The sequence below is a fragment of the Tamandua tetradactyla genome, chromosome 4, assembly GCF_023851605.1.
Source record: "Tamandua tetradactyla isolate mTamTet1 chromosome 4, mTamTet1.pri, whole genome shotgun sequence".
Taxonomy (NCBI): domain Eukaryota; kingdom Metazoa; phylum Chordata; class Mammalia; order Pilosa; family Myrmecophagidae; genus Tamandua; species Tamandua tetradactyla.
In genome coordinates, this window is record NC_135330.1 from 1,967,195 (window position 1) to 1,992,335 (window position 25,141).

Sequence of the window (25,141 nt, forward strand, 5' to 3'; positions counted from 1 at the left end):
CCCCAGCGCATTCGTGCATGTGGATCCCTGGGCTGTACCCTACAGGGGCTGGCACTCCCTGGGGACCCCTTTAGAGGGGGGAGGGTGCCTCCCTCTTGCAGCAGGATGGGGGAGGGGGCCAGATCCAGAGAACCCACCACGGAGGCGCTGGGACTCCGGATGTCAGTACCAACAGCAGGCAAACCACAAACAGTCAAGACACCTGGAGGATAAGCCTTGCACAGCAGAGGAGCGCCTTTACTTGTCGGTTCCCGCCTTCCCTTCCGGCTCCTCGGCGCAGGCCGCGGTGACAATGTCAGTGGAGGTGCCGGCTGGGCAGTGCCCGGGTGCCTCACTCGGGGGGTGGGCAGGGCGGGGGGCACTTAGGAGGACAGGGCTTGGCACAGGGCTTGGGAGAGCACGGAGGCGGGCACGAGCACGGGCAGGGCGGGGGGCAGGGCGGGGGGCACGGGGGCGGGCACTTCGGGGGGCACGGCGAGCATCTGTCCCGCGGGCACTTGTCACAGCAGCGCTGCATCAGCTTCCGCAGACAGCTGGGCTGGCACTTGGACTCACACCTGTCCTCACACTTGGGTTCGCAGCTCTTGGCCTCGCTCTTGGGATCATTTGGTTTACTTTTATCTTCACTCGACATTGCTTCTGGATGAGCTGGGCCCTGCAAAGAGAGGTCAGACAGGACTCGGTGGCAGAGCCCACTGCGGGTCAGAGGGCCGCCCGCCGCCCGCCTCCGGCCGTCCTGGCCCTTAAGACAGCTTCTTCCAGGGTGAGCTCAGGCTCCAGACCGCCGTCTCGCCACGGCAGTGCTTTTGCCATCCTCTTTATAGACCGCCTGTTCCTCACTCTGTTCCCACTTAACCTCATCGCCACCCATCCTCCCTAGTGGGCCCAGCCTGGCTCCTTTGCACCCCCAGCCCCAAGACATGTATTGCAGTGGACGTGGTATCTTCTCCGCCCCCTGCATTTTACTTTACTTGTTTATCTTTTTATTTTGAGATCATTTCAAACTTACAGGAAATTTGCAAAAATAATACAAAATTATAATAGTACAAAATGCAGGTAACTCCAATACACCCCTTACCCAGATTTACCACCTTCTAACATTTTGCCACATTTGCTATCTCTTTTCCTTCCTTCCTTCTTTCATTGGCTCCCTCCCCCTCCCCCACCTCCCTTCCTTTCTTTCTTTTCCTCCCTCGGCCCCTTCCGTCCTTCCTTCTTCCCTTTCGTGTATTATCCTCCTATTTGTCTGTCCTTTCTAAATATTTGCGTGTAGGGTGCGTACATCACGCTTGAGCACTTAATTCTTCTATGTATGTTCCCTAAGGAAAAGGATATTCACTTACGTCACTACATTAAGTACCTCAAGTTCAAGAAATTTATTATTGATACGATGCTTATCATCTATATTTCCAGGTTTTCAGTTATCCCAATAATACCCTTTTGGGCACTTTCTCCTCCTGAATTTCATTTTATTCATTTAAAAACTTTATTCTGAGGAGCTTGATCAGACTGCTGAAGGCCTGCCCGGCACAAAAACGGTTCTTAAAGCCCTGCTGTAAGGCCACGTCCCGTCCCCCTGGAGAAGCCTCAGGATGTCTGTCTGTGGGCCTGGGGACCGGACTTCTGCCCACCCCATCTGGCCTGAGGCACAGAAGCTTCCAGAGTTGCTTTCCTCACTGAGAGCTGGGGAGGGCATTGAATTCCTCTCTGGACTGGGTTTCAGTGGACGGCTCCAGATTCTCCCTGCTCCCCCTTCTGCCTAATGGTTACTGGAAGGGGGAGACAGCAGGAAATTCTACTTGTTCTGAAAATTTGAAGGCTAGAACCACAGAATATGATTTTAAGAAGGAAATTTCTTTTCTTCTCTGTAGAGTTTTACCCGAGCAGGTCTTCCTAAACGGGCAGTTTAACTTCTAGGACATGGATAAGGTTTTTTCGTCCCTGATTGAACTTTAGGTTAGATCTAATTGTTGCCCTATTGAATCCCTTTAATGCTATAAAAATAAAATTTTACCTATTTTACTTTAGTTGTAGCACTAGTATGGCTCTCTGGGAAGATGGAGCATTACGTTGCGCTCCAAAATTGTCAAGGTTTCTGTTGAGAGTCAAGGGCATCCCAGACTTAACTAGTAAAAATGAAAGGAACCTCTCACCCAAACACAACCATCGCAGCCCTGCTCAGAGCCTGTGGCATGACAGGCCAGAAAGAAAAGGGACCATTCCCAGTGGTCTAATTGCAACCTACCCCTTTGTGTTGGCAGAGAACTTGACAAGCAGTTGAGTGAAGTGGGTGGTGTGGCTGTGCTGGGGAAGGTGGGCTCTCCCCAGTTCCTCTGCCTGGCAATGAGGAAGCTGGCGGTAGGGGCAGGGGGAGTATCACTTGTGAGGTCATCACAGCATCATCAAGAAGCAATTATTGTGTGACTGCAGAGTTCCCAGCTTAACCCAAGTCCTTGGATGTGAGAACAGAGCTATGATTAATTACCCCTTCACTGTCCCACCTTCTCTCTGAGCCCATTAGAAGTCATGCTGGTGAGATCAGGCTATGCTGAGCCTACCAAGCTCCAAGGCTTCTTGTTGCTAGGAACAGAAAAGCTTCTTCACGGTGCTCATGCTCTCTGCTCCTTCAGCCTTCCAGGATTTTAACTCCTCTAATGTTGACCCCTTCTGCATCTTTCTAGGAAGGTTTCTCTGGACTGATCACAGACTTTTTGGCTCTCTTTTCTTTTCTATTTTTCAAATATAAGATTCTGAAACCTCTTTTTACCTCTCTCCATCCCTGGCCCAAATCCAAGGATGATTTTAGCTCTATTGCTCAATGTCTTTGCTTATACACTATTTGCTGAACTCTGTGATGCTTTTGTTAGTGGGTGAATGGCCATCCCTTGATATGCAAGGCCAATGCTGTGTGTGTAAAAAAGTTCATTGTGATGCTTCTCATAATTTCTGACCAGTTGAGTTAACTCCAGGTGCTATCTTAGAACAGAACTATTTGCAGGACAGAGTCTCTGAGAGGGCTCTTTCCTTGCTGTTCTAAGGCCTGGCAAGTGGACCTTTGTGATTGGAACAGGGGTGTGTCTGGGGCGTTAATGGGACATTGGTTGAGAAAGGTAAGTAGGGCTCAGATACTTAGCAGCTTTAACTCAGGTCCAAGAGGCTAATCCTGGCAATCATTCACTGATTAAGCACAAGTGACTTTTGATTAAAGCTGCAACCTGAGCGTGTCTAAGTTGTTGAGAGATATTTCTGGTGATAAAATGTGGGATCGATTGGAGGGGGGGTTGGTGGAGAAAAAGAAGAATCAGCCTGTTTCCAAGAAATTAAAAAAAATCTCCAAGTCTGAAGGAGGGCAGCGGTGGCGGTAGAAAGAGGGGCCAATGAAAGAAACATCATCAGGGAAGCAAATGTGTGGGATTTGTTACTGACTTGGTGTAGAAAAGAAGAAAGAAGAGTTGAGGATGACTGCCAAGTTTCAAGCTGGTGATTTTTTACCATCAATGGGAGGTGAGAACACAGGAGAACAAGTTTGTGTTAGGAGAAGACGGGTTTGACTTGGAGCAACTTGAGAGGTTATTGGAAACATGGGACTGGCTTTTATGCCAAATGGTCAGGCCAGAGATCTTGAGTTCATTTCAGTCCAATGGAATTTTTTGAGTGAATGAGCATGAGCTGGTCTAAAAAGAGGATTGGAGGAGAGAAGAGAAGAAGAGCTGGGGAGACCAATGTAGGTTTATTCGGTTTATATAAAGGAAAAATAATACACATACGATTGAAACCTAAATGAGCCTAGATGAAAAGGGAGAGTCGGTCAGATTTTCACTCCTGCCCTGGGATCATTGGTATTAGACCCAGACCCTAGGGGTCCACTCATCTCTACTGGTTTTCTTTTCTCCCCATTCTTTGTTCATGAGCTCTTTCTCTCCAAAGCTGGTGAGAAGCAGTTCCCATATCCATCTCTGGAGACCCAGCCCCACCTACTGTTCAGCTCTGGACCAAGTAGATATGGAAAGAGGCAGTCACTTCCGACTAACATGCCAAAAGATGCCATGATTTCTGCTGGCCTTTGTCGTCTCCCTCTCTCCTTTCTCCCTCTCTCCTTTCTCCTATCTCCTAGTTTTTGCTTAAGAAGTTCCTGCTGAGTGAAGTATATCCTTGGTGGACTTTCACCAAGATATAATTTGCCCATCATATTTCTGGTCTTTCGAACCCTCCTGCCTAAAGGCCAACACTCTTGGCATTGTTACCTTTAAATCACAGGCACCACCTAGCCTTTGGCTTTGGTTGGCTCGGCAGCTGGCTGGCAGCTGGACACCATGGAGACGAAACCCAGGACAGGCTTCCTGGGTGGTTTGGTCTTGGAAGGAGAGAGGCTGGAAGGGGAAATGAGGTGGTGGAAGCCGGGCCTTGGTGAGGGATTAAAACAAGGACCCTGAGGAATATCCAATATTGTATTGGATAGTTATCGATAAAAATATTTAAAAAAAGAACAGGGACCCTGGAACCATATCTCTGTTTTCAAATCCTGCTTTCATCCGTTACTGAATGATGCTTTGTGATTTACTTAACCTTTCCAGATCTCAATTCCCTTGTCTATAAAATGGGTTAATAACAGCACCTGTCTCAGAATAATGTGCAACTTATGTTGTAAGTGATATTTCCAAATGCTTTGCAAGTATCAGCTGATTTAATTCTCATGACAGCCCATCACAATTTGAGAAGTGCAGGGACTGAAGCACAGGGAATTTAATTTACTTGATAGATCAGCCTTGGTTTTCTGTCTCTAGAGTCTCGCCTTAACCATTATACCATGTTGCCTTCCATTGTAATAGTGCTGTTATGAAGAATAAATGAAATGTTCTGTGTGAAGAGTCCCAACTAAATGTTCGCTATCATTAAGGGTCATTATTTTTGCCAGGGATGATCTGGCTTCTTCACCCCTTGGCTTGCCTGATCCTCTCTCCCTTCTTCTCTGCTTCCTGGTCTTGGCTTGAAATCCCACTTCCCTGACTCAGTATTTTCCTTAGAACTCTTCTCCATGTTTCTTTTATTTTGCCTTCCTGCCACAGCACCTTGTGCTGCTCACAGCAAGATTAGACAGTTCAATACTAACTGTTACTGGATGATTTCAGTTTTGAATAGGGGATGTTAATCTACATGTCATTGATAGAAGGCAGCATTTTACATCTCTGTTAAAGGCCAACAAAGTCAAAGAATCACTCAGTGCTCCCTCTGGGCGCCTGGAGCTCCTGTGTCAGACCAGCAAGGGCCTATGTGGCAGCAACTTTAACTTCGGTAGGAATCCTCTCCTCCACTTCGTTCTTTTTTTGGAAAGTTTTTTCCTGCCTTTTTCTGGCCATGTAACAAGGAGGACTCAGGATGAAGTTAGGAAATAACTCCATTCCTTACCCCTGTCCCTCTTGGTGGGGTGGTTCTTTCTACTGGATGGAAGCTCTGGCAGATACCCTTGACTTTTAGGGTCCTGTTTAGACAACAGGAATCTCTATGGTCAGATCCCTTCTATTTACATAAACAATCATAGTTCAGTGATTGAATGGTCTTTACTGCTTGGGACTGCTGCAGGCAGGAGGCTTGAATGCAAAATCTTCTCCATTTGCCCCCTTGGAGTTTCTGCCCTCTTCCCCCATTCCCCTCTAGGCTGCAGAGGGAGGAGGGGGAGGGGAGGGGGAGGGGGAGGGAGGGGGCAGAACTGACTGATACTGTTCTGAGGTTATATAGGAACTTTCCGGACTTAGCAGTTGCTTAAAGCTGATCTTTTCTCTTGCAAAGACCTTGAATGTTTTCTCCATCTTCAAAGGACATGTCCCCTTCCCATTGTGTGCTGGCGTTTTGGTTTGCAGTCCTTTAGTATTTGCAGATACATCTCTTTTGACTAGTTGCTTATGCCCCTTTTCCTGTGTGTAGACATGTGGCAGTTCTCCCTGCTGGGATGACAAACCTACTCTTGGCCCTCTTAGACAGGATTTTAAACAGCTTTGGGAACCAGTGTTTTCTCTACAGTGGTCTACATGTGGTATGTGGAAAACACTCATACAGTCTCCTCTTTCACTGTTTCGTGGCCGTTGGTGATTTCCCCCGATATTTGTGCTTGTTTCATTATCTGTCCGGGAGGGACATGCTCCATAGCCCAGTGTTTACTCTGATCGACTCCACTGCCATGTCCTCCTTGTAACCCTCTCCTCCCCGGGGCCCCTAAGACCTGGATAGCCTCCTCTTCTCTGGCCTCAGTTGAGTCTCCTGTATGGACTCGGGCTCTCGGCTGGAGCCTTTTTGTCATTTCCTCGGGTTGTCTTCACTTTCTACACTGACTGTGCGTCTCACTCTCCACCAGCGCCGCAGCTGCCGCCTGGGCACAGAATTCCAAAGCCCACATGCTCCCCCCTGGGGTCCCTTGGAACCTCCAACAGGCAAGGCAGAATCGGAACCCACACCTTCCTTGTGTTCCCCCCCCACGCCTCCTGCGCCCACGCCTCCTGCGCCCCCGCCCTGTGAGTGGCACCCACCCACCAAGACTTCTGGGGCAGAAATGGACCATTTGCGTAAGCGCCTCCACTTACCCTCACCCCAGACCTGCCGGTCTGCTTCCTACCCCAGGCTCCTGTCCCAGGCTGGCGCTGGGGTCCCTGTGTGAATCTCTCTCAAGCCAGGCCCCCTGGCACCCCTCCCAGCTCCTGTTGTTTCCTTCACTGAGGCTCCCATCGTGCCAGGTTTCCCACCTCTAACTCATCCTGCGCCCGGCTGCCGCAGTGATTTTTACAAGATGAAATCTGATTGTACCAGAGAATTTAAGACGAGTCCATTGGCTCTATGATACCCCACAAATCCGATTGTTCAGCTCGGTCTGCTGTCACAGACTCTGGGGCCCACTCGGAGCCCCCCAAGTGTGCTGGGCTCTGTGGGAGCTGTGCATTCTTTCTGCCAGTGCTGTGCTCCACCCTCCTCCCCCAACATTAAACTTCTGTCTCGGCATGATTTAGCTGACCCCTCCAGGCAGTTAGCTGCCTAAGCAAACCTCGTTCTGAGATTGTCTCCCCATATTTGTGGCTGTGTATTTCCTAATCTCTCTCCCTCCCCTGATAGTCCATCTGCGCCCTCTGTGCCGGTGCGCCACCCAGCACATCTTACCCACCCACCCTTTAATGCTCATTGCGAATGAGGGGTTGGAGCAATATTCCTCGAATAGCCTTGCAGCTGCTCTCCTCTAACTGATATGTCCTCCCTCTCTTCTCCGATTGCCTTATTTTTTCACCTCCTGGCTTCAGCTTGAAAACCTGCCTTCCTGATGGCCCCTTCAGTCAGGAGAGGTCACCCCTGAAGACCCCCACGTGCTCCCCACGGCTCGAGTCCCCCACCCCTGTGGGAGGCCACGGCTGTGTGTGGCTGTCTCCTGTTTCACGCAGTGCCCTACTCCACAGCAGGCCCCTCAATATTCTTTCATCTTCATGACTGACCTAGGGTCTGGCCCATATGGGTGCTTAAGCAAGGTTTGGAGAAGAAATGACCAGACATGCAAGTGAAAATCTATCAGGGGACTTCAGAATAAAATGAGCTGTTAGAGGAGGTAGATTCGAGTCCATGCAGGGGAGGGTATAAGGGTCAGCTTCCATCATCAGCGTGTCCGTCTCATTCCCAGAGACCCCAGGCCATGCACCTTGGGCCGTACGGCCTGGGAAGTCTAGGTCTCCAGGGCTTGTCCAGGACACACCTTCCTCCGGCCCAAGCCCCAGCAAGGATGGACTCGCCCGGCAAGCCCCAGACCCGGCTCAAGTTCCCTTCCCTGGGTCCAGCGTCTCCTTTGCCTTCTCTGCTGTCCACCCCCTGCCCTGGCCCTGCTTACACGTGCATATCCTGCCCCGTTTTCCGCAGGAGCTGTGGTGAGGACCCAGGATGGACGTGGGCTGCTGATGGAAGCTGTTGGGTGACGGGGCTGCGAGGGCATCCAGTGGGCAAGCGGCACTCACTCTACCTGATCAAAGCCCCTGCCTCACTCTGCTGCAACCCAGGCTCCACCTGAGGGTGATTTCTGGGGCTCCCTCCAAGCTCTGCGTCCTTTGTCCCCCTGAAGCTCCATCAGCCTCCCAGCTCCTGGAGGACGGGAGTAAGCTGGGGTCTTACTTGGGCAGATTTGTTTTAATTTAATTTTTTAGTTAGAGAATTACAGAAAAAACATATAAAATACAGCTATCCTGTATACCCCGCCCCCCATTATTAACACCTTGCAGTAGTGTGTTTCCTTTATTACAGTTGTAGTTGCACTACTCACTGCAGCCCACTTTGCAGTAGGGTGTGTTTTCCACCACACCATCCTACTATCAACATGTCATGCGTTCGTGTGGTCCTGGGTAGATGCTCTCATGGGGAGAGCAGAGATGAAGAGAAAACCCTCCCCAGTGCTGGGGCTGCCTTTTGCAGGTCAGAGAGCAGGGGGAGAAAATGTTGAACACTTAGGGAAGTCAAAAGACAAAACCACATTTCCTTTACCGAGTGTGGGAAACTCTGGGGGAGTTTCAGATGATTTAAGAACGTTTTTGTCAGTTTCTTAGCCAGCTTTGCTTTGTAAGTTCTTCACATTTTTGGTCTCACGGGAGGAAGCAGTTCTGCCTCCCTGTCTCCTCTCCTGCCGCCAGGAGGCAGTGCTGGTTGGGGCGAGGGCAGCTGGAAGCCCTAGGCAGCCTGCTCAGAGGACGGAGACAGGGGAGGACCGCAGCATGGGCTCTGGGGAAGGGCGTGGGGGCACACCTGCCGGGTGCCTGCTGTCCGGGGAGGCATCTGGAAAGAGGCACTTAGTCCTCTTAGGAAGACAGCAGCCTGTGGAGCTCGTCTCCTCGGATCCTGGGAAAGTGGGGTTCTGTGGGGTGCAGAGGGTGGGGCCCAGGGAAGGCCATTTCACTGGGGAATAGGAGAGTCTCTGGTGTGGGCTCGGCTGGTGGCAGCTCCAGAGGATGTCGTGTTGACTTCGGTGGGCACACCTGCTGGCACCGTGGGCACAGCACACAGGGTCCTGCTGGGAAGGGGAGAGGGGCTCCGGAAACCTGGGGACGGGGCCTGGAAACCTGGGAAGGAGCGAGTGGAGGATGTGACTTGTCCTACTGCCGAGGGGACACATCTCTTGGCTTTCAGGGACCCGGCAAGGACCACGAGTCTGTCATTTGTAGGCCAGGAATGAGGAATAAATTAGCTGTCAGAGGGGGTGGATCCTACCTCTGGGGGTACAGCCAGCAGGTTTAATGGCACCAATGAGGGGGATGAAGCCACAGGTCCAGAGGGAGGTAGGCATTCCGTCCTCTCACACCCTCTAACCCTCTGTGGTCCGGATCTTCTCACTGGATTTTGCCCAACACCACAGGCGCCTCCGTGGACCAGACAGACCAGAAGCAATTCCCCTGTGGCTGCTGCCTCAGGCAGAGCTTGCGCTCACCCCCGAGGTGCTGCTCAGTGTGTGTTTGTCCCAGCAGATCCACCTTTTAAAAAGTATTTTTATTGACAAATTTTCACATACATGCAGTCCATGTTTGGTCACAGTCAGTGAGTGGCTCTCAGCATCATCACATACTTGTGCATTCATCACCATGATCATTTTTAGAACTGTTGCACCTCTCCCGAAAAAGAAATAAAAAGAAAAAATGCATACATACCATACCCCCTACCCCTCCCTCTCATTGACCACTAATATTTCCATCTATCCAATTTATTTTGACCTTTGTCCCCTCTATTATTTATTTCTATCCATATGTTTTACTCATCTGTCCGTACCCTAGATAAAAGGAGCATCAGACACAAGGTTTTCACAGTCATGCAGTCACATTGTAAAAGCTGTATCATTATAGAATCGTCTTCAAAAATCAAGGCTATGAACACAACTCTACAGTTTCAGGTACTTCCCTCCAGCCACTCCATAAACGAAAAAGGGATATTTATATAATGCCTAAGAATAGCCTCCAGGATAACCACTCGACTCTTTGAAATCTCTCAGCTACTGACACTTTATCTCATCTCTCTCTTCCCCCTTTTGGTCGAGAAGGCTCTCTCGATCCCATGATGCCAGGTCCTGGCTTATCCCAGGAGTTCTGTTCCACGTTGGCAGTGAGATTTACATACCCAGGAGTCATGTCCCATGTAGCGGGGAGGGCAGGGAGTTTACCTGGCAGGTTGGCTTCGTGAGAGAGGCCACATCTGAGCAACAAAAGAGACTCTCTGGGGGTCACACTTATGCATACTTATAAAAGTAAGCTTAGCCTACCCTTTGCAGGAATAAGTTTCATAGAGGTGAACCCCAAGATCAAGCTCAGCCTATTGATTGGGTTGACCCCGCTGCTTGTAAGAATATCGGGATTCTCCAGATAGTCATCTTCTTTCTCCCCATTCCCCCAAGGGGACTTGACAAATACATTATTATTCTCTGCCCAAAGTACTCTGGGATGTATAGGGGCAACATACGAACCTGGACAAACCAACAAGATCTCACACCCTTTCAGGATTCCATGTAGTTACGGTATTCGAACAAACTGACCATGCATGTTGAATTAGAATATGCACTACCCAAAATATACATTTTGCACCAAATAAACATCTCTTCCTTTGGTCACCCACAGAAGCTGAGGTCTTAGTATATGGACCATATCATCCTTTACTCTGTATTCTGATTTACCGTAGCCCTATACAGATCAGCTTCATTCCTATCTCCAGTCGAAGGCTGATCACTTTTTCAGCATTTTTAACATATGCTGTATGGGCTAATGCTGACTGGAGTAGACAATGATGGTGGTTAAATGTACAAATATAAGAATGTTTTTGCACGAGGGTCTACAGTCAACAGTAACATTGTAATATGCTTCCACAGAATGTAGCTAAGGCATAATGCCAAAACTAAATGTCAACAAGCGGGAGATAAAGGGGAAGGGATATGGGATTCTTTACGGAAGAAATGGAAATGTCTTCATAGAGATTATGGTGGTAAAGGAATGGCTATATGATTATACCAGGAACCATTGATTTTTTTACCTAGGTATGATATGTGAATAAAACTGTTAAAAAATGAACAGTGAAACAAGCGCTAGAGAAAATGTGGAGAAAAGGATGTACCTATTCACTGTTGTAGGGAAGTTGAGAGGTGGCGCCCCTCTGGAGAGCAGTGTGGTGGTTTACAGGAGGCCAGGGGTGGGGCTGCCTTAGGATCCTGCAAACCTGTTGCTTAGTGTGTACCTGGAGGAACTGAGAGGGGGACACGAGGGGATATTTGGACACTGGTGTCTGTGGCAGCAGTGTTCACGGTTCACCATGGATGGAGGTGGTCTGAGAGCATTATGACTGAAATGGAAAGGGAACTGTTTTGGTACATACAATGGACCTCTGAGCAGCTGCAAAAAGGGATGAAGTTGTGAGATATGCGGCTAGGTGAATGAAATTTGAGGACAGTATGTTGAAAGAAATGTCAGAAACAAAAAGACAAATATTGTCGTGCCTTACCCATAAGGACTCACCATGATATACAAACTTGCAGAATTTAAGTCGAGGGCATGGGTTATCAGGTTGGGCCTATTGTAAAGGTTCCTAGATCATCAGCTCTTACAGCTGTCACCTGTATTCAGGAGTTGTAACCGTTGTTTCTAAATTCTGAGATACTGAGCTATTTGTGCATAACTTGTCATTCCCTGAAACTTCAGGTGTGTATGTGACGCCTGAGTGTCAGAGTTAGAGCTCTGCAGCTATGAAAGTCAGCACTACCATGTTGGTTTTCTAATATCACAAACCAGAAGCTTGAAACCACGTGCACATTTGTTATCTCAGGGTCCCTGTGATCAGGAATCAGACCCCACTTACTTGGGTCTTTTGCTCAGTCTCACAAGGCTGCAGTCGTGGTTTGGGTTGCTACATTCCTTCCTGGAGTCAGGAGGCCTCTTCCTAGCTCCTGGGGTGGCAGAATTCTGTTCCTTCTGGTTGTAAGATGGAAGTCCTCAGCTTCTAGAGGTCACCTGCCTTGTGACCCTCCCCCTGAGCAGTTTGCATCACAGCCTCTTGTTTCTTCAAAGCCAGCACGAGAGTCTCTCTCTTCGGTCTGTAGGTCTTATATAATGCAACCAAATCAAGAGAATGCCATCCCCTTGCCTTTGCTATATGCTGTTGGAGAAAGAAGGCTGGCATTCTGTCCATGCTCAAGGGGCTGGGATAATTTGGGTACCACAGAAGGGGTGGGGACTGTGGGAGCCACTTACAGTTCTACAGCCGTGCCCTCTGAGGGTGGATGGCATGAAGGGGGGCTCCCAACGTAACACCTCTTCCAGGAAGGCTTCCGTGAACCGCTATGGCCCCCAGTGAGACAGCTGTCCTTCCCCTGTCATCTTGGAGGATCTTGTGCCTAACTTGTAACTAGCACAGATCATATGTATTCTGACAGTCTGTACCACCATCTTCCGCACAGGGCTATAAGCTCTTCTCCCGACCAAGTCCTGCTTTGGCCATCACTTTATCTTCACCTCTCACATATGCCAGTTCCCAGTTGGCATGCAATGAAAGTTTAACAAAATGCTGTGAAGTGAACACCAGACACTGCCATCAGAGCTATAGTGATGTGCTCCGCTCATTCACTCTGCTCAGAGCTCCGAAAGGAGACAGGAGGTGGGTGAAGCTGGGAGAGGCACAAGGGACACTCAGCTCGTCAGCCCTCAGCCCCCCGAATCAGCCCCCCTGCTCTTCATGGGGACCCTAACTCCCAGAGTCTGAGAGCCTGCCGAGTCTTTTCCTTTTATCTCCCTATAGTAACCAAAGTCCCCAGAAAGCCCCAGAAGCACTGTAGACATGGTATCCGGGGGTCTTCTTACAAGAGATGGAAATTTTGTTCATTATGACACAGCTACATCACTGAGAGAGTTTGGCAAGTGATTTCAGCAATTAGAATGAGACACAAGAAAAATATGTGCTTCGTTCAGAATTGTCTAAGCCAGTGGATAAAAGAATATGGATGATTCACTCTTGATGTCATTCAAAGCCCCCAGAAAGAGGAACAGCTCAGAGAGGTAAAAAAGTAAGACAGGTTGTTCTAGCTGGAGGAGTGAATGCTACAGGATGGTCAGATTTTTGAACCCTTATTCTGATTTCCAGAGGAGATGTTGGGTTAAGTTATTTACTGTTGGAAGGACTTAAGAGACGAATGACTTTTCTTCCAGATGTTACAGCTTAATAAGGTGAGCCCCAAGAGTATTAAGTGGCTTTCCCAAGTTCATGGTGAGGGGCTTATCTCCAGTCCATTGTTCCTTAGACCTCCGCTTGCTGCGAGATTATCTTGGTTTGAAAGATAAGGTCCTGGTTCTTAGGGGGCAGAAAGTAGAAGAGAAAACTGTTGGTGCTGGGTAATTAAAAAATTTAGAGTTACAATCCTGGTTCACTACTGGGTTAATAATTCTCTTTATTCCTGTGTGGGAGGGTCTGCTGTGGCTTCAACTTTTAATACTGTAGCAGAACAGATGAATTACTAGCAACCCCCGACACACACACGAGAGAGGGGTGACCCATTTGGAGAATGAACCAAAGGGCAGGAGAAGTAAGGTGGGAAAGGGCAGGGAGTTAGAAAGGAGACAAGTGGAGGATTATTCAAGCAGAGGAGGCAAGCATGAGCGGGGGGAGAGTCTCCTGCTGACTCAGACGTGGGGGTTTCTGAGAAGCCCCTTGTAATAACCAAGCGCAGAGCTGATCTGTGATCCTTATTGGGTCTTCAACTGGGTGGTGGGGGCTGGAGCGTGGCTCTTGGGGAGTTCCTTGCTTTCTGAGTCATACTTGCCTTGGGAATAAGTCTGATCTTGGGTAAAGTGCACTGAAGTTTCGTCCACTTGCCTTATTTCTGTCCCCAGGGATCAGTACTTAGTAGCAGGTCAGACAAGACAAGAGCAGCTTTCGGTTATGCCTGTGAAGGGGACCATGAGGCTGAGGTTGCTTGGCCTCAGAATTCATTGTGTGGCTGATGTTTATGGCAGAAAACGGGCTTCTCCTCACCAGAAATTAGGCCTTTGAAATCTAATTCCTTTGCTTGTAAAGTGTGAAAATTCTTTTCTAAAACTTCAATCCTCTCTCTGCAGGTTCTTAGATCCCAGCACTATGTCCCATCAGAAGCAGACACATGCAGACCCCTTCCAGCCTCTTCCCTGGGACCTGTTCCCAAGCCACCAGCCAACCAAAGTGTCCTCCTGTGCCTTCCACGTGGAAGAGAACCTCCTGAAACAGAAGTGAAGAAATGACACCTCTCAGCCACTAAGCCAAGTGTCTTCACACTCACTCCGAACGCTGCCTTTAGTAAAACCAGGATGTCCAAGTCGTGCAGAGGCCACCACTGAGCCCATCCCTAAAGTTGGGTGTGAAATCTCTGCTGCCCGCCGGCTTCCCTGCAGTTGATCAGCTGGGTCTTCTCAACTCTCACTCTCCCATTATACTTGAGCAGGGAGCCTATTATACTTGGTTGTGTCCTTCCTTCTTTACCGCTGTATGGTGTGGTCAAAGCAGGGTAGGTATCTCTTATCAATACCTCCCATAATAAGACCTTTTATCCCTGAAGTATCCCGACTCCCACCTATTTCCTATCCCAAATAGAGTCCTCTCTGGGGACGTGGACTTGGGGCCGGGAAGGGTGGAAGTGAAAGTGAGGCTCACAGAAAATGAAGAGGGGCTTTCCCCCCCAATGGGGGGCCTCGTTTTGTCCACCTGGACCCCCTGTAACCACTGAGACCCAGTTCTCTCTCCTCCCAAGTTCACACCCACCCCAGCAGTCCAGGAGAAGGACGCAGCAGGCCGTACAGTGGGTGGAGGTGTCGGTTTGACACTGATGGAAAGAACAGGTGGTGAGTTTTTCGCCCCTGGAAAATTACTTCCTTTAAAAACATTTATGCACATTTGAGAATTCTCAAAACAAAATGCCAATTTAAAAAAGCCAAATATAGAACTGCATATGAAATACAAACCCAGTATGTTTAAAAGATGACTCCTTCCATTTCTATCCCAAACCTTCCTTATACCCCACGCTGGGTATCTGTTCTCTACGTCGGTAGTGGAGAAAGTCCCACCTAAGAACTTTAGTCAAACCCAAGCTAAGGAAAATAGTAATTTGAAAGCTTCTTAAATATAATCCATCTAGGAGCCCTTCTGAGAGCAGAATGCATATAAAGGGGGATTGGTTCTTTGCTATATAATGATATAAATATTATAAAATAATATAGGACATAACATATAATAATGTTCTGTATAATAGCATTTCTACAGGTACAGAAGTGTCTGTACAGAAAGTGTTTCATTCATTCTACAAATACCTGTGCTCCTCTCCGTGTCCCTCACCTCTTCAGCTCTAAGTATATAACACTTAGGGTGAAGTTTCTTTTCCTTAATACAAATATGTTTTCTGCCAGATCTTGGAATCCTTCGTTGTCTTTGAGCAATGCTTAAGTGTTTTACAGACTAGTCCCCTGTGAGCAGAGAGAACCAAAAGGCATAATTCCCACTGTCACTGGCAGAGAGCCCTTGGGGAGGAGCACACGAGTGCTCCCCACCCCCATTTCTCATCCCACTTACAAAATGATATTGTTCTAGAAGAACTCAGGATTGGGAAAACGAGCCTCGGTGTCATGTTGTGCCCCATGGTTGGCACTGGGGTGGAAAAAAAGACCAAAAGGAGGGCAGTGTTAGACTAAAATTGTTGAAGGTTAAAAAATGAGGCTGACCCAAAGGTGAGGGAGCACAGCTGGGTGCTAAGATAGGAAAGCAAGATTAGGGAATGCGCCATGCCCTGGAGAAGTCATGCCTTCCTCTTGGGCATAAGGGCCACCATATTTTTATTTATAAAGACAATTTAATTGAGATAAATTCACATACCATACAATCCATCTAAAGTGTCCAATGTCTTCTAGTATAGTCACATAGTTGTGCTTTTATCATCACATCAATTTGACGACATTTTCACCCAACAGGGGTCACTGTGTTACACAGCCCCAAGTTTCATCCTCTGGCTTTGCCCCTAGTGATATGTGAGGCCCTAAACCCTCCTTTTCAATGACAAGCCCATCCACATAACATCGCTGTATTTATATGCACTACATGTGCCGCGATCACCTCTATCCATTTCCAAACATTTACAATCAAACTTCATTACAAATTCTGCACATATTGAGCATCAGCTTCTCATTCTCTGTCCCCATTCCATTTGCTGTTGACTTATGTTTTAAATATTAATGTCCTGAGTTGGCTGTTATATTTAGTTCATATTAATGAGGCCATACAATATTTGCCCTTTTGTATCTTACTTCACTCAACATAATGTCTCCAAGGTTCATCCATGTCATCACGTGTCGAGAATTCATTTCTTCTTATGGCTGAACACTCTTCCATAGTATGTAAACATTAGTTTGTATCTGTTCATCGGCTGATGGACACCTGGGCTGTTTCCGTCTTTTGGCAATTGTGAATAATGCTGCTGTGAACATCTGTGTGCAAATGTCTGTTCACATCCCTGCCTCCAGTTCTTCTGAGAATATGCCTAGCCGTGAAACTGTAGGTCTCAGGGCAGTTCCATATTTAGCTTCCTAAGGAAACCCCTCCCCAAACTGTTCTTCAGAGCAGCTGGACCATTCTACCTTCCCACAATAATGAGTAAATGTTCCTATTTCTCCACATCCTCTCCAATACTTGTCGTTTTCTGCTTTTTAATTAGTGGCCATTCTAGTAGGTGTGAAATGATATTTTATTGTAGTTTTGATTTGTGTTTTCTTAATAGCTAGGGATGTTGAGCATCTTTCCATGTGCTTTTTGTGTATCCTTTTTTGGAAAAAAGCCTATTCAAGTCTTTTGCCCATTTTTAAATTGGGTTGTCTTGCATTGTTGAGTTGTAGAATCTCTTTATATATCCTGAATATTAAACCCTTATCAGATATGTGGTTTCCAAATATTTTCTCCCATTGAATAGATTGCTTTTTCATCTCTTCAGAAAGTCCTTTGATGCACAAAAGTATTCAGTTTTGAGAAGGGCCCATTTATCTAATTTTTTCTTTCATTGCTCATGCTTTAGATGTAAGGTCTAAGAAAACACCTCCTACTACACATTCTTGAAGATGCTTACCTACATTTTCTTCTAGGAGTTTTATGGTTCTGGTTTTTATATTTAGATGTTTGATGTATTTTGAGTTAATTTTTATATAAGGTGTGAGATAGGGGTCCTTTTTTATTCTTTTGGATATGGATATCCAATTCTCTCAGCACCATTTGTTGAAGTGACTTCTCTGTCCTGGTTGAGTGAACTTGACGGTCTTGTTAAATATCAGTTGGCCATAGATGCGAGGGTGTATTTTGGAATTTTCAATTTTATTCCATTGGTCAATATGTCTATCTTATTGCCAAAACCATGCTGTTTTGACAACTGTAGCTTTGTAATATGCTTTAAAGTCAGGAAGTGAGAGTCCTCCAACTTCATCTTTCTTTTTCAATAAGTTTTTGGCTATTCAGGGCTTCTTACCTTTCCAAATAAACTTAATAATTAGCTTTACCATTTCTTTGATGTAGGTTGTTGGAATTTTCATTGGGATTTCATTAAATCTGTAGATCAATTTGGGTAGAATTGACATCTTAATAATATCTAATCTTCCAATCCATGAATATAGAATTGCCTTTCATTTATTTTGATTTCTTTTACCAGTGCTTCATAGTTTTCTGAATACAGGTCTTTTATATCCTTGGTGAAATTTATTTCTACATATTTGATTCCTTTAGCTGCTATTGCAAATGGAATTTTTCCTCGTTTCTTTCTTAGATTGCTCTTTACTAGACTATAGAAACACTATTAATTTTTGAATGTTTATCTTGTACCCTGTCACTTTGCTGAACTTTATTAGTTCCAGTAGCTTTGCTGTAGATTTTTTTGGGGACTTTCTAGATAAAGGATCACGTCATCCACAAATAGTGAAAGTTTTCCTTTTCTTTCCAATTTGAATGCATTTTAATTTTTTCTCTTTTCTAATTGCCTAGCTAGAAGTTCTAGCCCAATGTTGAGTAAAAATGGTGACAGTGGGCATCCTTATCTTGTACTTGACCTTTTTTTTATTGATTAAAAATTTTTTTAAATACCAAAAAACACCAAACAAACGCAAGCATTCTTAACTTTTGATCATTCTGTTCTACATACATAATCAGTAATTTCATGATATCATCACATAGTTGCATATTCATCATCATGATCATTTCTTGGAACATTTGCATCTATCAGAAAAAGAAATAAAAAGAAAACAGAAAAAAATTCATGCATACCATACTCCCCACCCCTCCCTTTCATTGATCACTAGCATTTCAATCTAAATTTATTTTAACATTTTGTACCTGATCTTAAGGAAAGCTTTCAGCCTTTCAACAGTGGGTATAATGTTAGCTGTGGGTTTTTCATGTATGTCCTGTATCATAATGTGAAAGTTTCCTTCTATTCCTATCTTTCAAAGTGTTTTTATTGGGAAAGTATGCTGGATTTTGTCGAATGCATTTTTCTGCATCATTCAAGACGATCAGGTGCTCATTTCCCCTTGATCTGTTAATGTGGTGTACTGCATTATCTGATTTTTTTGTGTTGCACAGCCCTTGCATATCTGGGGTAAAATCCACTTTATTGTGGTGTATAATTTGTTGAATGTAGAGTCTTTTGCAAGTGTTTTGTTGAGGATTTTTGCATCTGTGTTCATTAAAGACATCGGTCTGTGATTTTCGTTTCTTGTGATATTTTTACCTGGCTTCAGTATGAAGATGATATTGGCTTTTTAGAATGAGTTAGGTAGTGTTCCCTCTTCAATTTTTTGCAAGAGTTTGAGAAGGATTGATATTAACTCTTCTTGGAATGTTTGGTAGAATTCACCTACAATGCCATCTGGTCCTGGGCTTTTCTTTTTTGGGACGTTTCTGATGACTGTTTCAATCTCTTTACTTGTGATTGGTTTATTATTTTTCTGGAGTCAGTGTAGATTGTTCATGTCTTTCTAGAAAACTGTCCACTTCCTCTAAGGTGTCTAGTTTGTTGGTGTACAGTTGTTTATTTGATCTTCTTTATTTCTGTGGGATCAGTGGTAAGGTCCCCCCTCACTTGTGATTTTATTTATTTGCATCTTGTGCTAGTTTGAGCAGTTACGTAAACCAGAAAAGGCCACGTTCCTTTAATCCACTGCCGTGGCTGCAGACCTGCTGCGGAGGGACCTTCTGGTCAGGCTGTTTCAATTGAGATGTGACCCAGCCCATTCAAGGTGGGTCTTAATCCTTTCACCAGAGGACAGAAAAAGCTGAGAGAGCTTGCAGGGGGAGAAAAGCCCCAGAGAAGCAAGCAGAAACTGAAAGAGCCCGGAAGCCAGAAGCTGAAAGCAACAAAACCCAGGAGAGAAGGAGCAGCTGATGTTGGCCATGTGACTACCTGCGTGACAGGTGTCCCAGAGGCCAGCAGCCTTTCTCCAGAGAAGGCACTGTCCGTCCTGCTGATGCCTTACATTGGGCATTTGGATGGCCTTAGAATGGTGACTACTACGTTAATAAATCCTCGTTGTCAAAAGCCAGTCCATTTCTGGTAGATTGCGTTTCAGCAGCTTCAGCAAAGTGAAACACATCTCTTTCTTTTTTTCTGTCAGTTTGGCTAAGGGTTTATCAATTTTGTTGATCTTATCAAAGAACCAACTTTTGATTTTGTTGACTCTCTCTTGCTTTTTTTTTTTGCTCTCCATTTCATTTATTTCTGCTCTAATCTTTGTTATTTCTCCCCTTCTCACTGCTTTTGGATTAGTTTGCTGTTCTTTATCGAGCTCCTCCAGGTGTGAGGTAAGTCTTTAATTTTAGCTTTTACTTTTTTTTTGCCTTGGCAGGCCCCGGGAGGGTCTCTGACATGGTAGGCGAGAATTCTGCCACTGAGCCACCATCACACCACCTTTTTCCTACCTTTTTAATGAGGGATTTAGTGCTATAAATTCCCCTGTCAACACTGCCTTCCTTGCATCCCATAAGTTTGGTATATTGTCTTCTTGTTTTCGTTCGTCTTGCATTATTTGCTGATTTCTCTTGCAGTTTCTTCTTTGACCTACTGATTGAATGTGTTGTTTAACCTCCATAAATTTGTGCCTTTTCTAGTCTTCACCCTGTAGTTGATTTCCAGCTTCATTCCATTATGATTAGAGAAATCCTTTAAAATGTATCGACACCGTTTTGTGTCCCATCATGTGGTCTATCCTGTAGAATGATCCTGTGGGCGTTTGAGAAGGATGCAGATGCTGCTGTTTTGGGGTGCACTGCTCTGTGTATGTCTGTTAGATCTAATTCATTGATCTTACTATTCATGTTCTCTGTTGTTTTTACTCCTCTGCCTAAATGTTCTATGTATTGATGAGAGTGGTGTACCGAAGTCTCCAACTGTTATTGTAGATATGTCTATTTCTCCCTTCAATTTTGCTAGTGTTTTCCTCGTGTATTTTGGGGCACCCTGGTTAGGTGAATATATATTTATACTTGCTATTCCCTCTTGCTGTATTGTCCCTTTTATTGATATAGAATGTTGTTCTGTCTGTTGTAACAGCTTTGCATTTAAAGTCTATTTTGTCTGATAGTAGTGAAGCTATTTCAGCTTTTTTTAGATACTGTTTGCATAGACTCTCTTTTTGCAGCCTTTCACTTTCAAGTTATGTGTGTCTTTGGGTTTAAGGTAAGTCTCTTGTGGACAGTGACTAGACGGCTCCTGCATCTTCTTCATTCTGCCAGTCTGCTGGGGAGTTTAATCCATTAACCTTCAGTATTATCACTGCAAAGGCACTGCTCAGTTCAACCGCTTCATCCTTTGCTTTTATATGTCATATCTTATCTTTGCTTCTCTTTTTACCATTTTAATTGCATTTACTGATACTCTTCATTTCTACTCTCTCCTCTGAGCATCTCTTTCTGTCATCTTTCAACCTGCAGAACTTCCTTTAGTATTTCTTGTCAGGCAGGTCTCTGATGAATTCTCCCAGTTTCTGTTTATCTGTAAATATTTTCAACTCTCCCTCACTTTTGAAGGACTGTTTTTCCAGATAAAGAATTCTTGGCTGGTAGTTTTCCTCTTCTATTATCTTAAATATGCCGCTCCACTGCCTTCTTGCCTCCAAGATGAGAAATCAGAGTTTAGAGTTTTGGCCATCGCTTGGATGCAATGAATCACTTTTCTCTTGCTGCTTTCAGAATTCTCTTTACCTCTGGCATTTGACATTCTGTTTAGTATGTGTCTTGGAGTAGGTCCACTCAGATTTATTCGGTTTGGAAGACATTGTCTCTCTTGGACACGGATAGTTGTCTTTCATAAGAGTTGGGAAATTTTCAGATTTTCCTCCTGCCCCTTCTCTTTTGTCTTCTCCTTCTGGGACCCCCATGAATGCTTGTGCTGTCAATCAATTCCTGGAGACCTTGCTCCATTTTCCCCGTGGTTTCCTCTGTCTGTTCTTTTGTCTGTTCAAATTAGCATGCTTTGCCTTCCAGCTCATTGATCCTTTATTCTGCCTCTTTAAATCTGCTGTTCTGTGTCTCTAGTGTATTTTTACTTTCATCTATTGTGCCTTTCATTCCCATAAGATTTGCTATTTTTTGCATGCTTTCAAATTCTTCTTTGTGTTCACTTAGTTTCTTCTTAATATCCTTTTTTTCCCCTTCAGTCATCCCCTTCGAGTTGATTTGGGAGGTTTGCTTGAGCATCTTTGATTTGTTACTCCATATTCTGTATCTTCTCTGACTTTTTCATTCACTCCTTTGACTGGACTGTATCTTCCTGCTTCTCAGTGTGGCTTGCAATTTTTTGCAGATGTCTGGGCTTCGGATTATGTTGGTGTGTTTACTTTGAAGGTCGGATTCTCTCTCTTGTCAAAGATTCTGTTGTCGACTGGCTTTGTAGTGACGCTCTTCTTGACACTTGGTTAATCAGTATTACCAGGGCTGGGCCGGGACGCACGAAGAGGGCGCACACATTTCCTCAGGGCAGCATGGAGCGGGGTCAAGTAAAGGTGCCAGAAGGTCTCTAATCCCGCTCCCGGGAATTAATTCCTGGCCTGGCATGTCTCCGACGGCTTCCTGGGGGTGCACTCTCCTCGCCGGCCGGCAGAGGGCAGTCCCTCACAGCCTATCCCCAGCCACGGCCGGCTGGGAGTCCACGTTCACGGGCCAGAGGCTGCAGCCGCGCTCCGCCGTGGCCTGCCCTGTTCTTGGGAAAGAGGACCTCTGCAGTTCTCGGTCTGCAGCCGCCCACCTGCCAGGGGCTGGGCACCCCAAGCTTTCTTCCCCGAGAGTGGGGGACGGCCGTGGAGCGGGGGATGGGGGCTCGTTCAGGACCCTTCCCCACCACTTCTCCCCTCCTTGTCCCAACTCTGCTGGCCTTGCAGGGCACGTCCCTCCATCTCCAGAGCCCCAGGACCGTTGTTCAGTTTCTGCACGACCCCTGGCTGCTTTCTGGGGGATACATGTGCTGGCCTCTCTTTAATGAGCATGTTGCATAAGCCTCAGGACCATCATATCTGACACAGTTTAATAGATTTCCTTCATTTGCCGATGGCCGCTCAGTGAGTCTGTCACACCGGGGTCTGCGGCGATATGATGGGGAATGGCCAGAGTGTGAACTGTGGATTGCCACGGGACGTCAGCAGCGTTACCTGCAAAGAGCCGGCGCTCTGGACTCCAAGCCCAGATTGGGGTGGAGAGGGCGCAGCACGCAGGGGCAGGGGGGCAGGAGGGCTTCAGGCGCTAGAAACGAGCCCTCCTCTTTCCCAAAGACGACCCGACTCGGGTTTCCAAGTTTGCACCTGCAGGACGGGAAGGGAGAAGCAGCATTGCGTCAGAGCGTCGATAGAGGTTGCCTCTGGTTGCTGGGATTGCCGTGATTATTCCCTTTTTAAAAACTGATTTAGGAAACCATGTCAACTGCAAATATGGGACACAGAGTGAGGGTCATTTCCAGAAACTGATGTGCTTGTTTGTTCACTAAGACAAATAAGCTGTTGTGGTTAAAACTGGTCTGATCGCCTCTGTCCCTTCTGGCACTCAAGGATGGAGAAAAGCCACGACAAGAGAAAACTATATCTATTCAATGAAGATTTTATGAATTGTAACACTTTTGAAAAGATAATAGTAACATTTAAAAAAATAAGCTACCTTCTAGGCAAGAGAATAATAAGTTTTCAAATGTATTTCCTTCTAGTTTTTTTTATTTAATTCTTTGTTAAACGTTTTAGTTCTCAAATTTATTTTGGCATGTGTTTTTAGGTGAACAGCAACCCTAGTGTTTTCAATAATGAGTTATTTTCTGGTCATCATGTACTGAACAATCTTTCCTCTCCTTCAAAATCTCTATGCCTTCTTTATAGCATAAAGTTTGTACATAATTTATTTATTGAGTTATATGGATCTCTCAGTTATACTCACACTGTGGAATTTTCTAATATTTATTGGAACTTGGTCTTATAGGTGGAAAGTAAAGAGATGCTGGTGCCACTAACTATGATAGGGAATATCAACTTGGCAGGAGTGAGAGGCAGGCAAAAAGGAGCGGTTTGGGCCACAGCAACTTTTTTACTTATCACAATTTTCTGCTCCTAGTGTTATTTGTATTTGCTTGTTTAACCCATCAGGTTTTGTGACTCTTTTATTTTTTTTTTTGCATGGGCAGGCACCAGAAATGAACTAAAAATTTTGTGACTCTCAAAGTCAGGGAACCACGGTGTTTACCTGCATTTACCCGGACATTTGGTAAGAAAGAAGCAGGGCTGTGACATAACCATCACTCATGAGCGCTCACCCCTAATGCCTCCGAGGGAGTTTTGAAATTACTGTGTTTAGTTTCTTTCAGTCAATTCAAGTTCTTGGATAAGGCAGCCTCCCCTTCCCTCTATCAGAACGGACCCCGACGTCAGACCCAGACGGAGCTCTGATCTTCCGGGTGCCACCCCGTGTTGTAACACTAAACGATGGGGCGCACAGACTCTGCTCTCAATGTGCCCTGTCTCGCTTGGTGTCTCGTCTGAAGCATGGTGTGACAGTTTAGACACAATTTAGAGACAGGACCTGGCTCTCCACCTCCCCTAGTTTGCAGACCCCAGCTCTCCGCCTGCCTGGGGCTCCTGCACCCGTGCGCCTCAGTTCTCTTCCAGGTCCTTCCTCGGGAAGGAGGCTGAGGTGCCAGCGGTGGTGCTCACTGGGGGGCTGGTTGGGTGGGCTTGGAGAGGAGGGGAGTCCCCTGTGTCAGGCCACCACCTCTTTTCTTATGACATCCTGGTATTCACAAGTCCCCCAAACTCACCCTTCTCCCCGCAAGGAGCTGGGGGTCAACTGAGTCCAGGTTTATCAAAAGTAATATTTTAAAGGCTCAAAGAGAGAGGCTGGGGCGCGATTCCTACAGGTTTGAGGGGCCGGCAAAGGGGGTGGGCACGTCCGTCCTGGGGTGGCCCAACGAGCAGTAGGGGGTGGGATGGGGAGGGGACGGCTGGGAAGGGCAGGGGGCTTCAGCCTCTTCTCTGTGGCATGGAGGAGGGGAGGGGGGCTGCCTGTATGAATTTTAAGATAATTTATAAGAACTCTGGCTTTGCTTGTGAAATCCTTTCTTTTCTTTTTGGGATTCTTCTTCAACCTCCAGAAGTAGGACGTGTCAGGAAGAGACCAACAGCGCGTGGGTGGGCGACACAGCGGTGGAAGGTGGGCCTTGGCATGTGAGCTGTAGGTGGGCTGTGGAGGGGGCACAGCCTGGCCAGCCCAGGACACGCCACCCCCCCAACCGCTGCTGTCCACTCGGGGTAGAAAGGAGAGGCCGGCGGATTAACTGCGTGCAGGCCAATAGACTGTGGATGTTTCATGATTCATCTTGCGTTGAGAAGACGTAGCTTCTCAGGGGCCTGTGTGGTTCCATGTTATAGGACGAAATGAGGGTCTGTGGTGAGAGGGAAGAGAGTCCGGCTGCCTTGTGTCCAGGTTTGGGAGTGGGGGCTTCAGCAGAGTCGCTTCTGGTTTGGCGGGTGTTTCTGCTGACCCGGGGTGCTGCGAGGGGCGCACTCCTGCGGCTGGGAGGTCAGGGCAGAGCTCAGACCCCTCCTTGCGTTGCTGTTGCAGCTGATGAGACATCTTCCCTTAATGGAAGAGT

The 25,141-nt window shown here is 46.5% G+C and overlaps 1 protein-coding gene and 1 long non-coding RNA gene across 11 annotated transcripts; one reads left to right on the top strand and one right to left on the bottom strand.

The window, feature by feature from the left end:
• Positions 1-210: 210 nt before the first annotated feature.
• Positions 211-2,385, bottom strand: LELP1 (late cornified envelope like proline rich 1). Its single transcript, XM_077155947.1, has 2 exons — positions 2,246-2,385; positions 211-655 (listed from the first exon to the last, which is right to left on the bottom strand). Exon 2 carries the CDS (start codon positions 632-634, stop codon positions 332-334), a length of 303 nt encoding a protein of 100 aa, XP_077012062.1. The 5' UTR covers positions 635-655; positions 2,246-2,385; the 3' UTR covers positions 211-331.
• A 46-nt stretch (positions 2,386-2,431) lies between these two features.
• On the top strand, positions 2,432-25,141 carry LOC143679722 (uncharacterized). Of its 10 annotated transcripts, none has more exons than XR_013173912.1 (5): positions 2,432-3,110; positions 3,436-3,504; positions 6,350-6,557; positions 7,885-8,116; positions 14,088-15,164. It is a non-coding gene; the product is annotated as an uncharacterized LOC143679722 (long non-coding RNA). The 10 variants fall into 10 exon arrangements; XR_013173906.1 differs by lacking the exon at positions 3,436-3,504 and adding an exon at positions 23,678-23,825 and having other exon boundaries at positions 2,433-2,532; positions 14,088-14,509; XR_013173908.1 differs by lacking the exons at positions 6,350-6,557; positions 7,885-8,116 and adding exons at positions 23,678-23,757; positions 24,641-25,141 and having other exon boundaries at positions 2,432-4,407; positions 14,088-14,509.

Coding starts and splice junctions, on each gene's coding strand:
- LELP1 (XM_077155947.1), bottom strand. CDS start 634: ATGTCGAGTGAAGATAAAAGTAAACCAAATGATCCCAAGAGCGAGGCC.